Raw genomic sequence first — 16,429 nt, forward strand, 5'->3', positions numbered from 1 at the left:
CCAAAGGTTCCTAAGACTTCAAAGCCCTAGAACTCAAATTTGGGGTGAAACTGGTTCAGGGGTCTTTCAGGACTATTCTTGAGTTCTTAGTGAGTTCGAGGTCAGCATCAGCTGGGGTGGGTGGGTGTCGTAGCACTAGCCCTGATCTAAGCTGATGCCCTTGATGCCTAACTCAGCAACAGCATGGAGCCTTGAACAAACATAGTGAGGGATTATTTGCTTTTTCCAGGAAGATGCATGGGAAAAACTGAAATCCTTCTTATCTGTTTGAATATGGCTTTTCCTTTATAACTGCATTTGTGTTGATGTGGGTTTGTGGAGGTGACATAACCAGGGAATTGTTCAGCTCCTTGGTTATGGAATTGTGAATGAACAGAGCATTACCTAAGACAAATGAAGTCCAAAGCAATCTCTTCTCCTTTCCATATCTCTGGAGACATGCAGAGAATATAGAGAGGAGTAAAATATTTCTTTTGCCCTCTTTCACAAAACAGGCTTCAGGGAGCATATGAAAAGATCTCTCTGACAGTTCAGGTCTGGTTGAAGATTTAGAAGCAACAAACAAACATCAAAACTGTGGTGGGTTCTTGGTGTGTGAACTCGACGGCACCAAAACCTGTATTTGCCCCTGGAAAGTGGCATTTGGCCCTAGCACTTTGATGAGCATGGGGGCCAAGGAGACAGCTTCACTGTAGATGTACAGTGAAGAGGCATAAACCAGACCTCTGACATGACTTTATCTCCTTTATCATCAATTTCTTGTATTCCAGATGATCAACTGAACTCAGAGGAAAAGAAGAAGAGAAAGCAGCGGCGGAACAGGACGACCTTCAACAGCAGTCAGCTGCAGGCTTTGGAGCGTGTCTTTGAGCGGACACACTACCCAGATGCGTTTGTGCGAGAAGACCTCGCCCGCCGGGTGAACCTCACTGAGGCCAGAGTGCAGGTAATCAGAGTACTCCCCCCTCAAAGGCACATCTCTGAAGACTGTGGAAGAACACCACTTGTAGATTTCAGACCAGGGCTGATAGTAAGAAGGATTATACATGGGCAGCGTGAGGACAGAATCAGTTTCTGATTGTGTTTCTTTTGGCAGAAGCATATTTAAAAAAATCAAAGTGAAGGCCTTTCAGTAAGGCAGAATATGGCTTGCTAGCGGTCTCACTCCTCTCACTGTTTCCCACCCTTCCAGATTCATGTTATAAACATTGTCCATCAGAGCATTTGACTCTGCACCTTCCCCACCACCTTGCCCCAGCCTTCAGTTTGAGCAGTCAGGTGGTCAAAGAGATGAACTCTCTGACCCCCACCTCAGTTTTCCTCCCCAGACTTTGGGAATGTCCAAATCTTCAAGAAACATATTTATAGTGATGGACATGGATGGCAGTGGGGAATGAACACATCAAAGACCTTGAACTTAGAAACTGCATTAAGAGCACATTTAAGTACGTGATTTTGTGTTTCTGTGAAGTGAAGAAGGGTAAGTGTATATAAAACAAGCTGAAGAGAGAATAGTAATTCTTTCAAATATTAATGCCATGACTCATCAACTACAAGCCAGGCATCTAGAAATAATACAATCTGTGATTAGGAATGATAATGATGATAATAATAACTACTACGAGTTGAGCCCTTATATGCCAACCAGTGTCCTTAGTTACATAACTAATCTGTCTAATCCTCACCCCAATTCAGTGAGGTGGATAATATTATTCATCCGACAGATACGGAAACTGAGACTCAGAGGTTAAAGGATTGTGTATAACGTGACACAGCTAGGAAGGGGCTGAACTAGAATCCGAAGACACATATGCAGATATAGAGTTCATGATTTTAAGCATTACAGTAGATTTTAAATAAATACATAAATACAAGTCCTCTGGCTACATGCTTTTTCAAGCAGTGCTTTGCTATCTCTGCTCAGAGTCCAGATTTGATTATCTTCCATATTGCTAGAGGTAGGCTTGTCTTCCCTAATAAATTATTGTTTGTAAATCTGTGTTCAGTCTGAGATTGAAGAATTTCTTTTTGAAAAATACCTTTTAAAAAATTTATTTACTTTTGGTTCAGCTGGGTCTTCATTGCTGTGCAGGCTTTTCTCTAGTTGCAGAGAGCGGGGCCTGCTCTCCATAGCAGTGCATGGGTTTTCGTTGCGGTGGCTTTTCTTGTTGGGGAGCATGGGCTCTAGAGTACAGATTCAATAGTTGTGGTGCATGGGCTTAGTTGCTCTGCAGCATGTAGGATCTTCCTGGACCACAGATCAAACCCGTGTCTCCTACTTTGGCAGGTGGAATCTTCATCCCTGAGTCACCAGGGTAGGCCCTGGGCTTGAAGGATTTCTTTCTGCAAATGATAACTCTCTTGATGGGGGACTTGGGCTAGGGTGTAGGAGGGTGTGGAGGCTAGGAACTGTATGCAGAACCCTATCTTGTGAGAGATATTTGTTGAGTTGAGGGAGATGGTCTGAGAGGTTGCCTCAGCCTGAAGACAGTGTGCAAGCATTGTCCCTGTGAAATGAGGATTTCACCTAGAAGTCCTCTCCAGGAGAAAAAAAAAGGTCTTTGACAAAAAGGGTAAGTTGCCTGGGCACTGTGGTATCCCCAGGGATAGGTTAGGAAAAGGCAGATGTGAGGATGCTGTTGTTACTATGTGGGAGTCTCAGGGCTCAGGTGAGAGTGGTCCACAGGCACAAGCTCAGTTCTGCTCTCTCCATCCTGCGGTCCACAGCACAACTCTGAGGTCTGCCTTCCCACATCCTCTTCCCCCATGCTGCACACCACGGATCTCCAAACACATTCCCTGTTTCTACTCTTAAATCCTTTCTTCTCTCCTTCAAAACCCATATATTTTTATGCCCCAGGCTTGGCCTACAGTGGCATAATAAATAATTTTAGGTCAATAACTCACAATGCCTGAAAGTACCACTTTTGCCATGGCGATTTGAATTTTAAACAAGGGAACCTGAACAGGGCAATGCTGGGAATTAACAAAAAAAGGTGAAAGAGCAATTTTGGATTAGGGAGCTAAATTGGTCCCATCACAATAAGCAAATGATTTTCTTATATTTGAAACTATTTTATCTTCTTCCTTTTCCATTCTACTATGTTCTAAAGTCTTTTAGAATTGTGAACATTTCCCATGTAAGCAGGACAGAATTCTCCCTTTGTGAAGACTTACCCTTTGCCAGTCTGAACCACTGCCTCTGAATCTGGCCTTCTTTATATTTATGACCTTTATCACAATGTGACATGTATTATATTGAGTTGTACACAGGCCAACTTCCCCAGCTAGACTGTGAATTCTCTTGGATAGAAACCATATCTTATCATCATGGCAATCTCATTTTTTCCCTTTCAAATATTTATCAAGCATCTGTTATTCTCTTGGAACTGGTTTGGGTTTGCTGGGGATAAATAATACACTGGCTCTTTCCTCAAAGATGTTCCAGACTGGGAGCCGAGAAGACAAATGTGCAGATCATACTATTATCAGAGCATAAGATGATTCCTACACTAAAGGAATGTTCAAGAACTAGTGATAGATCAGAAGAAGGAATGATTAAATCTGCCTGGGGAAAAAGAGAATATGTGAACAATGAGTAGTCATTCTATGCCAAATCTCACAATAACCTGTGAGTTGGTATTATCATCTTTATTTGATTGTGAGACAAAGGATCAGAGACATATATAACTATCCAAGGACAAATCTTTAAGTCATGGAGCCAGTATTTTTCATTAACTCTGTTAGATTTTAAAATCACATTCCTTCCACACTAACATTTCACAAAGAAGGTGATATTCAAGTTAAATCTTAAAAAAAAAAAAACGTGTCTTTGACACCTGGATAAAAGGGGAGAATACTGCTGACAGAGAGAATGTTCAGTGTGAATACATATAGGTGGGAAAATAGCCAAATACATGTGGGAGTCTTAACTCCAGAGTAAGATCTGAAATGATGAAGCACCAGTGCATGAGGGCCAAGTGATACAGAATGTGGCTGAATCAATGGACAATGAGCTAATTCTTGAATAGTCTTTGTTCTAGAATAAAGATAAGATATTATCTTTTATATGTTTGATAAAACATTTTGATTTTATTCTATGGGTGACAGAGAGTCAGTGGATGATAGAAAGCTAAAGAGAAGCACTAATATAATTATATTTGCATTTAAAATGATAACTCTAATAGGAATGTGAAGGACACCTTAGAAAGAAAAGAGCTGAAGCCAGAAAAGATTCTTCCTCTGCTGATTTGCGCCCTGGCCTTCCATGGGGCACCAATCATATGGTGAATGTTGCCAGCTAGCGCTGTGAAATTTCCTACTCTACACTATAGGATTTCTTTCTCCCACACCTTGTCATGCCTTTCCAGAACTGTACCTAAAATTCTTGTACTGCTGTCTTTCAAATTTACATGTCTATCTTCTTTTAGTAGATTGTGAGCTGCTTATGAGCAGAGAGTAAGTCTCATCTCTCCATCCCAGTATTTAGGCCAGGAACTAGAATGCAGTCTCCACAAAGACTGTGAATGAGTAAATGAAGGAATAAAATTCCACAGCAGTACAGAAGAGTTGTAAGATCATAAGTCAGATGTTCTTGAGCTCAAAAACTCAGCCATTTATTACTTCTGTGAACTTCAACAGAGTCCATCTCATTGAGATGGTTTTCTCAGCTCTGAAATAGAAATAATAACACCTAATTGTGGAATTGTCATTACTATGAAAAATGCAGGTAACATGTTTGTATAAATTCCTAGTCCTAGTAGCACTTAATAAATGGTAGAGTTTTTATTAGCTGTCGTCAATGGTATCAGTGCTGCCCATTTCCTTGGAAGCCTGAAATTAAATATACTCCTGAACCAGATTCCAACTTTCAGTATCTGAATTTCTGTTTCACAAGTTTCTTTCTAGAACTTCAGGAGACATGCCAGAAGTGTTGGAACATTAATAATCAGTGACTGACAGAAGTCAATGTATGGATCCACAACTCTTTCATCCCTCCAGGGGGAGGTGTGTGCCCTGTGTTATCCTTAGGGTCCCTCAAGGATTAAGCTCCCACAGACAGAGCTGGTTCAGTAGCACACCAGTTAGCAGCTGCTTTTCTTCTGTTACTTCCTCCCTCTTCTGTGGTTGTTCCTTTCACCTCCCAGATAAACTATTTGCTTCTGAAATCCTTAACGCAGGGTCTACTTCTGGGAAGATGGGAGATTTTCTTTAAATATCCAATAAGTATCATAAAAGCAGATGATGTTTCTGCCCTTTGAAGAACTTTGAAGAAACTTTAAAAAGGTCATTATACCTGTGGCAGAAATCTGGGTGAGATTTTTCTTTTATAATTCCAAGAGGAATTATAATCCACAATCTGCTGTCAAATGGGTTCATCATGGATCCCATATCTGGTGGCTTGATCACTGGAAGCACCTCTTAGTCTTTGTTCTTAATAGCCCTGGAACATGGCCCACTGGGGAAGGATTATGGCATGCTTTCTGTTGTTCTAGGAAGAATTCCATGCTTAGCCTATATCTTCCTTGGGAAGGTATTGTACGGTAAAAATCAACCAGGAGTTTATTCATGGAACCTCTCCTTTGTTTTTCCTCTCCCTCCTCATGCCCTTCTCTCCTTCTGACAATCTTCCAGGTGTGGTTTCAGAACCGAAGAGCCAAATTCCGCAGGAATGAGAGAGCCATGCTGGCCAATAAAAATGCTTCCCTCCTCAAATCCTACTCAGGAGACGTGACTGCTGTGGAGCAGCCCATCGTACCTCGTCCTGCTCCAAGACCCACTGATTATCTCTCCTGGGGGACGGCCTCTCCGTACAGGTGAATGACTGGCCCACTCTCCCTTGCTCCACCTCCACACATTTCTCAGCGGTTGGTCACATTCAAAGCTGCTTGTGCAGCTGGCTGACATTTCTTACTGGGTTAACCTCTTCAGAGACATTCAACTTGCTGACATCCCCAGATTTTCACAGGAGATCACTAGTTGCCCCAGGAGCAGGGTCTGGGGCAGAAGAGAGAGGGGCAGGCCAACAGCAGTCTCCTCTTGGACTCAGGAACTCTTGCAAAGGTTTCAAAGATGGGGAAGGATCTAAAAGAAAAAATCATTAAGCTATGCCCAGAGTCCCTCTTGCAATCATTCTGGAACAAAACTTTATTGCATTTCCAAATTGGACAGACCGGTTCGATTATGCTCAAGTAGGAATTTAACACGTAAGGCTCTAAGTGTAGGACCAAAGGCAAACTTGACAATAAAACTGATGTGGAATGAAAAGAAGTAAGGAAGGGGGAAAAAGAAGGAGAGGGACAGAGAGAGAAAGGAGAAAACCCAAGATCATTCAGATCACTCTAATGGCCATAGTTCTTTATTAAGAGGCGGGAATGTCTTGTGATCCAAGATGCTTTCCTGTTCCATTGCTAGTTCTTATCAACTTATTTGAAGTTCTTTGGGGGTTAGTTTGTGTGGGTTTAAAAAATATATATATGAAAGCAGTGTATAATTTTCACTAAAATTTTTATATTTAAAAGGTGAAAAATATGAAGGAAGCAAATAACATAATATTATTTCAATTTCTTGGAAAAGCTTTTAACTTTCATCGATTATGCTGTTCAGAAAGAAAACAGGCGAATGCCAGAGGGAAGCTGAAATACTTGTGCCTAATGCATCGTCATCAGTCTGAAGTGTCCATTTGAACCTAAGCCTGTGTACTCTTAGAAACCAGGTCAAGGCTCTATTTTCTCTGGTCAGTTGCAGCAGAGGAAGAAGTATTTACAAACCACTTACTATGCTTCTGTTTACCTTTTTATTGTTAAGGTTAATTAAGAGTTTAAAGAGAGGTTTTAAACTAAGTGTAAGAGATTATCTCCCAGTTGATGCTGAGTTCCTGATGTGAAATGCAACATTAGTGAAATGCAGATAGTTTCAAATTTGATCTCTCTAATTAAAGCAAAAACCTTACCTAAATATTCTTTCTGTTTGAAATCAGTTCCTTGAAAGAAATGCCATAAATGCATTTGGAAATTTCTTTTAAATTCCCCATTATGAAATTAGCCTGAATTGCTTTGGTCTATGCTTAGGAAATTGGAAATTACTATTGCTCTTAGACATAGTATGCTTTACTGATTTCAAAAGATTAGTCCTATTTGTGTGTCCTTTTTAAAATTTAGACTCCTCTCCCAAAGGATTTACTGAAAAATATATTTTGCAGACCATTATAAAATCACATATTCTTTAATTTTTTAAGTAAGTGAAAGATTGCTTTGGTGGGTTTTTTTGTTTTTTGTTTTTTTGTTTTTTGATAAATATTGGTAGCTCATAGACTCATTAAATGGTTTGGGAAATGGATGTGGATCAGAGCTTGAAGTCTCTGGTTTGAATTTGGTCACAACCAGGAAGTTTAGCTCCTTTTTATTTATTCCTGGATCCTAGTAAGGAACTTTTTTTACCAGCTGTAATAACCCAGATGGCTGTCATGTGGTCCTTACCAGTGAGAGACAGAGCGCAGTATCCTGCATAGTGGGGATGAAAACCTTAATATTGAACTAGATTACTTGGACCTCAGCAGAAGTTCAAATCCCATGCCTGCATTATACATACTTTGTATATGGGCATCTAACTGAAATTATTAGCATGCAATTTATGTATGCTTTTGGGGGAAGTGTTATATTTTAATTTGAAAGATTGTGTAGAAATACTAGATACACTTTAAAAAAACACTCATAATTCCACCATCTTGAGATAAGTATTGTTTATTTTTGCAATTAGAGTTCAGTATTTTATATAGTATAGACATAGTGTAAATACTATTTTGTATTCTGCTCCTTTCACTTAAAATCATATAACCTAGTTACTTCTTATTCAATTCATGGTATACTTTTATATCTTTTCTCTCTTAGACACAGAGTTTGTTAAAAATAATTAAAAATCTCACAGAATCTGACTATTCTGTATGAAGAATAAATTAATCTCCAGATTTAAGTAGAAAAATGATGGTTTAAACAGTAATTTAATCAACAATTATGTTTTTGACCCAGTGTTGACTGAAGTGTTTATATTTTGATTAATTTCAAAAAGTGGCAAAAAATTATCTTGTTCCTTAAAGATATTTCTGCTGTGGTTAGAGCCAAAATACTCATTATGATCTCACATTTGAAGCTTGGTAGGAAATATAAGTGTTTTCAAGGAAATATAAAAGAAAACCAAGTGATGAAAAGCAAAGGAAATGATAGATCTTTTGTGTTATGGAAAATTAACTTGCTATTTCTGTTGGTACTATTATGTCAAATTAGTTATCTCACATGTGACATTCATTAAAAAGCATTTCTCTTGGTTAATCCTTGGATGCTTCTGTGTGGCAGCTTTGTCCTTGATCTGGTTCCAAAGAAGAGACTGAACACTTGCCTGAATTTAAGCCTTTGGCACGCAGAGTTAGAGCCAGGGCTCACGAATCCTGTTTCTGTCTAATGTATGAGGCCATATAACCCTACTTTCATTCACATTAAATCTTACTCTACTGAAAATAGTAAAAAGAGTAAGACTGGAAAGCTACATAATCATGCTTGTTTGATTCAGGATTTGTCTCAGATGTGGGAAGCATGCCTGCCACTGAGGTCCATGTTCTGGAGTGTGTGGGCATTCCCTGGCATGAATGAGACATGCAACCCAGGGACTGTGAGGAGACAATTTTGCCAGAGAGGACAGTTTGGTGACTTCCACAGCTTTCCCCTGGAAGAAGAGAGGAGGAAACCAAGTCTCAAAGCAGATAGCTTCCGTATGGTCAGAATTATAACATGGGAAACAGCCAACACTTTTTTTTTTCTGGGTGTCTTTTATATCCAGAGTGGTGGTTGTATAATTAATCATCCAAACTGGGACACTTGTGAGAGTAAAAGGGGGGTGCTATTAATAATGACACAAGGACAACAGGCCTAAACTGGGATTGTCCCTGGCAAACTGAGACATATGGTTCACTCTATTTATAGCATGTCCTGACCTCCTTCATTACCTCGAGGATATTAGAGGTGATGATGTCAGGCAGGCAACTGAGTCGCCCAGAGTAGCAAAGTAGTCCCTAACTGGACACTACTGTCTTGGCAGGTGTCTTCTTTATCTACTCAAAGCCAGTTGAAAGAAGCTTGTCTTCAGCGCTCATACCCACTGCTTTGCTCAGAACTATTTCCTTAGGCAAATGAAAGCACACACAAGCACCAGAGTTATTAGGACTCCTTGACTTGGACAGTTTTGCCTCTTGGTCAGCAGTGATTTACCAAGTCCTGGACTTTTGACTGTTGTTTTGGATGAAGTAGTCAAGAAACCTTTCCTCAGGGACATCCTTTCCTGTGAAAGATAAAGAATGGTCTGGCTCTGCAGTACTGGTCTGGAGTGCCGTTTCCAGAGGGAGGGCTGGGCTTCAAAGGAAACTAATGACAAGTGAAAGAGAGGCCAGTGATCCTTATCCACGACTTCCCTCCCCCAACCTTCTCCTCCTCCCCTCATTTGATCGTGGTCACAGTGCTGCCTGACATCTGCTGAACGCATTTGGCTCATTTCTCCCTTTCACACTTTCAAAAATAGATCCTCCTCCCTCCCAAGATGTTGTTTACACGAGGGGCTTCATAACGGATTCTAACGGAAGACACTGAAAAGGTAACTTGTCAGAGGGGGAAGAGGGTGGCTGCTGGGGGTAGGGTGTAAGTGGGAATTAAGTATGTTCAAGAAAGCGGGGCTTACAGTCCTAGAAATGAAAGCAGTGAGGTCTTCCAGTGGGAAATACTATTGGAAACCAGAGCTGCAAGAAAAATATGTCCATAGAGTTCAGGGTAGGATGATAGCCTAGAGAAGGACTCTTCAAGGATTACTGGGCATATGAATCAGCTGGGATCATGTTGCAGTGCAGACTCAGATTCAGTAAGTCTAGGGCAAGACCTGGGAATTGTACGTCTAACATGCTCCCATGTGATGCCCAGGCTGTGGACACTTGGTACATGCTTTGAATAGTGAGGCTTTAGGGTATATAGGACAGAGGTCAGAAGAACTATGTTCTTGTCCTGGCTCTTGCTCTTCAGGCCAGTTGAGTCATGAATCTCTTATGTGCCTTGTATCTCTAAGATTGAGCTAGTAAGAATTTCCCTATTACGTATCACACAGGGGCGTTTGGAACCTATGGTTAAGCAACGTGCATTTCAAAAAGAAAAACAAAAATCACTGAGATAGCAGAAAGATGCAAGACTTCATATATAAAACATTTTTAGAGGAAAAATGTTTACAATGGCAGATGGATCACTGAACATGCAGTGCAAACTGAAGTCTTAGTAATGAAATATGGTCCAAATGTGTCTACTTTAAGAGCTAAATGCACATTTAAAGAGATCAACTTCTGAGTTTTAAAAAGAGAAGTTGGAAATGATTACTTAAATTACAAAAGATCACTTCCCAAAGGATTTATCGGGTCTCTCTTTAAAAGTTTAAATTCCCCTAGGAAAACTCATATTGAATTTTATTAGATGGAAGCACGTAAACCTCTGTTGTTCTTGTACTGACAACAGAACAAACCCAAGAGATGATCTCCAATGTTTACACATCACAAACAGACTCACAAAAACCTCAAGCTCTATAGCCTTTGGAAAAATCTGAGAATCCCTAGGATCTCAGAAAGACACACAGACTTCTTGGGCTGACAAATCTGTCTTTGGGGTGAATTTTTTCATAGTTTGTTATCATTTGTCCGGAAGGATCAAATAGAAAACAGAGTTGAAAACTGAGTCAGGTATTATCCACCCCCACGCTCAGCTCTCCTTAATTGTTTTGTGATTGGTGGGATTGCATTCTGGGTGACTAGAAAGCAGAAGGGGAGATGTTCATAAGTTTCCTGGCTTGCATACCATGCATAGTATTTTCCATACTTCCTTTGGTGTTTGACAGCCATTTTAACATATTGTTCCTTAGGACAACCTCTCAAGGTAGGTTGAAATTATCAAAAATGATTTGTCCCCCTGTGAAAACAGAACTCTAACCCTGCTGGTGGTTAGCATTCTGCTGTCTATGGCTGAGCTCCATCTGTTAGGAATCTCCAAATAAGGAGATGGAAAAATTTCAAGCTTACTCAAATGTGTCAGCTCTGTGCAAGTTCCAGAGCAGATTTGCTGAATCAACAGTTGGGATGCAAGTATTTCTTTTTCATCTCTGATTCCTCAATGCCTTTTATTCATCAGTGTGATTTCTTGGTCACGGACACAAAGAACTTTACATTCTTAAAAACCAAATAGAAATGTTGCTTTGGCCAAATGTTATAAAGCCCAATCTTAGTACTTATCTCATGTCTCCATCCTGTTAGAGGAATAGGCAGAAGGTAAGATCAACGGGCAAGATCTCTAGGTGTCAGTAAGCAAGCTCTTTGTGTTATCATGTGCTTAATAAATTAATTAGTTTTAACCTCATCTTTTTAGTCCAGGAAGCTTAATCCTGTTTAGGAAGGCCATGATCTTAATGGCTCCCAAAATTTGGTTGAAAACAGCTTATTAACCTTACTGGTTTCTGTCTTGTGAGAAAACATTTCAAAGTTCTCTTTATTTTCCTAACACAGAGCTTCAAAAGTTTTGATGACATGGAAAACAGGTGGTCATGAACAATCTTTCAGATTGGCAGCCACTCAAGGCTTTCTTGCATCTGTTGTTACTTTTGGAAGTGGGTCCTCTCCATCATATTTCTAAGGCCTTTTAAAAGAATGACTAAGCTGTTTTTAGATTAATTTTATCTTTTCTGACAGTAACATGTCTTGATTGGCACTGGTATGTCAAAGGACTGGTCCCTACTTGCCTAAATGGCATTTTTAATTTAGATTGAGAGACTAGACTCATGTCAAACTACTGGGGGGAAAACAGACTCATTTTCTTTAATATATGCACAAAATATCACTGAGGTCTCTGCCTATACAGTTGTGTATTCTAAGCATTTATTTAGAGGCTGTGAATTAAGACAGTCTTACTTCTTATGGATATGCAATGCTGAAATGTTAGACCAATTTTTGAAAGTTTATAACTGTTCTAAACATTTATCAAGTGAAAATCTTATCACTTATCAAGCATCTAGGATATTGCAAAACTCATTCATTAATAGCAACTGCTTTTTTTATTCAGATAACCTTCTAACTTGAGAGCTACCTATAAGGCATTAACATGGTCTCAAAACACAGTGGTGTCTTTATAAAAGAACCACAGTACGATTAGACAAGAGTGATATTCTCAACTCTGCAAACAAAGTCTGTTGTTTAAGGAAAGGTGTCTCAGTGAAAATCTAGTTTCCCAGGTAAAATACAACTCCGATTTCACTAATTTTGGTTTGAGATGGGAAGTGGATCAACATTCATCTCATCTGGAATATTAACATTTGGCCTGCATTAGAGAGAGAGTCTCAATATTTCCAAGAAATGTGTTACCATACTAAGTCTTCAGACTAGAAAACCAGATGACACTAGTAAATTATGAAGTTTACAGCAAAACTGTATAATAGACAAAATTGAAATCACAAGTACAACAGACATTTCTAGAAAACAGTAACAGCATCTTCAGCAAACTAATCCCCCATAGTTCTAATTCCCTTTGTCAACTAAGGAAAATAGGCCACACTCTTGATTATCAAAAGAAAGAGAGAATCTCTATTAAATGAGACTTTCCTTGTTTAGAATGTCAAAGGATGTCTCAGGAAACTGAGTCAAATTCTTAAAAGCACAGTATTCCATCTTTGCCATATTTCTAATTTGCCATCAGAGAACCTTTTCTCTTTTTGCTGTTTCATGAAATTTTAGCTTCCTGTTTTCAGAAGCCATTCAGTTTTATTCTCAGTATTTAACAAAAAAACAGATAACTCAAAATCCCAACATATCGCCTATACATTTACACTGGTACCATGTATCATCTTTAGGACTTAATTCTCTCACAGAAATCTGGCTAAGAAAGGCTGATTTGGTTGATTTCATAATATACAACTTAGGTTCATTTCCCAAATCCAGGTCTCTTTTCTTAGATACTTAGATTTTTTTGTTTCTTTGAAATCTTAGATTTCAGTATATCCTAGAAATTTCTCAAGTATGTGATTTATGGATTTGCATTTCTTTCTGATAGGGTCTTGAATGGAAGCATGTAATTCATATAGAACTTAAATGATAATACGTAAATGGATTTTGAAAATAAGTGAAACTTGGTATATTGTAACAGAAAAAAAAAACAAAAACGTGTCCCATTTTAACAGGTTGTTCTGATTATTTTTTTTTCACTCCTAATTAAAACCTACTGAATTGAGACTGTTTCTCAGCTGTTGTCTTTTGGTAGATAGTGGTTGAAGTAATAGTCTCTTCAGTAAATCTAACCTGCACCAATATTTATTCATTTTTTGGTTACTGTTAAAAGCTATTTGTGGTGGATTAAGAATATGCCAAGAATATGCAGTCATCAGCCCCTGCTTGTGATATGTCCCTTCTGATTTTTCTCATCCTAGTAAGATACCAAAATTAATGGGAAGGACTGGTTCCTTAAAATAAAAGTCTGTTGGTAAAATACTTTTAGAAGTCTTTACTCACAGCAGGGTGACGGAGATCACTGATACTGAGCAGTAATCAGTTTAATCATACAGTACCTAGATATTTCTCAGTTACTTATCTATTCACTAAATACTTTCTTGAATGCCAAATATGTGCTAGATATGGTGTTAGCTCTACCTGGAGGCACAGTGGCGAACAAGGCAGATATGGTGTCTCATCTATGGAGCTTATAGTTGAGGAATTAAAACAAGTGCTAAAAGGAAAAGTACAGGGTGCTATAGATGAACCTAACTTTGTCTAGACAGTTAAGATCAGGTACCCAGAAAAGAGTAAGGATTTTCATTTTCAAAAAAATGAAAGAGTGTAGTATTATTGTGGAACCCTTCCGAGTCTTCCTCTTGCGCTAGGACACCCATATAAACACTCACACACATACCAGTGTTATAAGGGTCTTAAATTAAGGATGTATATTTTCTAGTAGGACATAATTATAATTTTTAACCCAGTTTTCCTGGGTTAATTGCTAGTAACTGAGCTGAAACAGGCTATTGTGAGTCTTGACTATAATTCTTGACTCGAAGTCTTGACTACATGGTGTCCCAAATAAGTATTAATGATATAATCTTCCTATTTGTAGAGTAGCTTTAGTTTTTTTTCTCTTTCTGGTCCAACACTTGATCCCCAGAACCACAAACTCCTGTGTGGCTGACAAAATTGCACAGGAATGCAGGCACCAGAAGAGCACATGTCATTCCATTTATAAGTCTATCTCATCCCAACCCTCAGTTGAAAGGTATTTTGCTAATCTTAGAAACAACTAGAAATATGCTCATTTAATTAAAATGAGTTGTTCCTTTATGGCTATTTAGTATCAAGTAATAGATACCTTGCATCCTAGTCTAAGAAACCTTTACTTTTCCTTTTAAAGAAATTCTTGGATGCAATTAACAGAAAGCCACCAATTACAAATTTCTGCCCAGTGGTATTCCTAGGTCTTAATTACAGTCTCTGACTTTGGGTTTTTCTCTGCAATAAGAACAGTCAGAAACAATTACCTCTGAGGTCAGGAATACTGAAACTGGATCATTTGCTAGTTTATATAGGATATTTAAACATTTCCAAAATAATGGACATGGCATGCAGTGTAAGCTGCTCAAGTACTTTTGAGTATATAAAATCAAGGCCAATAGGGATGGAAACTTCTTGATTCTGCAATACTTGGTACCATCAACCAGTGGATCAAGAAAGCCAGAGAAGTCATCCTAGGTTGTTTAACTGGTTCTTCAAGGAAACTACTTAATATGGTATTCAGTGATTATCTAAAATGTGTTAAAATGTTTTAGAATTCAAGTCAGCTACCTAGAGTGAGGAAGGCAAAATGCGCTTTAGTTTCTTTTCCCAAATGCCTCCTTCTCTTCCTCCTCGCTCCCAGAAACTAGTGATGTAGGCAGGACAAGATTAAATACTGTTTTAATCGGTCAGCTGATGAAACACCTGTTATCCACCATAAGCAGCTTTCTTCTCTCACCCCAGAAATAAATCATTACTCATTGTATCCAACACAGAAAATACTTCCCCCCTCACCTTGTTCCACTCTCCACTGCTTTCCCCTGCCCTTCAAAACACTTGCCACTAAGGACCTTCAACACACTAAGGGCCTTAGACTAATGAAAACCTGGGGCTGTAAGGGACCTCAGAGGTCATGTAGTCCAATCCGCCTGCCCCCATCCTGAGAGTTGCACCCATCTGGGGCACAGACTTGCGACTTCATGAAACTAATGCCTGTTATTCTCCCTGCTCTCTCCTTTGTCCCTACAGCGCCATGGCTACTTATTCTGCCACATGTGCCAACAATAACCCTGCACAGGGCATCAACATGGCCAACAGCATTGCCAACCTGAGACTGAAGGCCAAGGAATATAGTTTACAGAGGAACCAGGTGCCAACAGTCAACTGAGGAAAAAAAATAATTAAACAGGCCTAAGAAGAAATCAAAAACCATAAGACACCTATCCTGCTCTGTCATTTCTACATCTGCTGGAAAAATAAATAAATAAAAACAAACAAACAAAAAAACCAGAACTAAACTATTGGGACCATGGCAGAGAAAAGCAGGAGAGGAGCAAAATGAAAATTAGTTAACAAATGTTCCTCCTCCCTCTGGGATACCACCACCACTTGTTTCTGTGTGTGTTAATTTTGTTTTTCCTTCTCTTCATATGCTTTGCTTAATATACTCTGAGCTTCTTCAGTTAAGTTCAGCCCACCCACCCCCATGATTGTATAGGTTTTAAAAGAATCGACAGCAGCCAAAGAAACCATATATGTATATATATATTCAGAATACTTGCCTATAGTCTCCTCAGTGAACCTCAGTGCCTTACCCCATCCTTCTTCTCAGTTCTCTGATCAGAAGCTCTAGGAACTTCTGAAAAGCCAAAGTCTTTCTGAAGAATTGGTGCCAGACATAGTTCCCTTGCTCATTGTCTCCATCTGTGTTGGTCATGGTAAGGTTATTCCATCAGCTGCTATGGGGGGGGAAACAAAGCAATTGTATGCAACATCTGGTCACTGGCCTGTCTAATCCAATGTGATTGGCTATGTCTGGCTAATTCTACGCTCTAAGCTCTAGATTTAAGCTCTAAGCAATAGAGGATAATATCACCTCACTACTACCCCTCACCCCTATCCAAGCAAACAGCCATCTTAAGTTAAAGACATTTGTTGTTTCTTGAGTAATTTGCTAACATAGGCTTATTTGATAGAAGACTTATTTTTCACTTGAGAGAGGAAGAGACATTTCTCTAGGAAAACAAACACTAAGTTGTGAAAGGCATGGCCTACATCTCTTTGGTGCCTTAAGGGTAGTCAGATGCACACTTATATATATACTGTATATAT

At 39.1% G+C, this 16,429-nt stretch overlaps 1 protein-coding gene across 2 annotated transcripts in view; it reads left to right on the forward strand.

The window, feature by feature from the left end:
• Positions 1 to 15,540, forward strand: part of PRRX1 (paired related homeobox 1) — a 74,118-nt gene extending 58,578 nt beyond the window's left edge. The window contains exons 2-5 of one of the 2 annotated variants that reach the window (XM_052653764.1): positions 771 to 946; positions 5,635 to 5,816; positions 9,568 to 9,639; positions 15,347 to 15,540. In XM_052653764.1, the coding sequence (XP_052509724.1) occupies positions 771 to 946; positions 5,635 to 5,816; positions 9,568 to 9,622 (413 nt within the window). In that variant the 3' untranslated portion in view covers positions 9,623 to 9,639; positions 15,347 to 15,540. The remainder of the gene's footprint in view (positions 1 to 770; positions 947 to 5,634; positions 5,817 to 9,567; positions 9,640 to 15,346) is intronic. The other variant, XM_052653763.1, reaches the window with a different exon arrangement.
• Positions 15,541 to 16,429: the final 889 nt, after the last annotated feature.

The sequence above is a fragment of the Budorcas taxicolor genome, chromosome 16 (genome assembly GCF_023091745.1).
Source record: "Budorcas taxicolor isolate Tak-1 chromosome 16, Takin1.1, whole genome shotgun sequence".
Lineage (NCBI taxonomy): Eukaryota > Metazoa > Chordata > Mammalia > Artiodactyla > Bovidae > Budorcas > Budorcas taxicolor.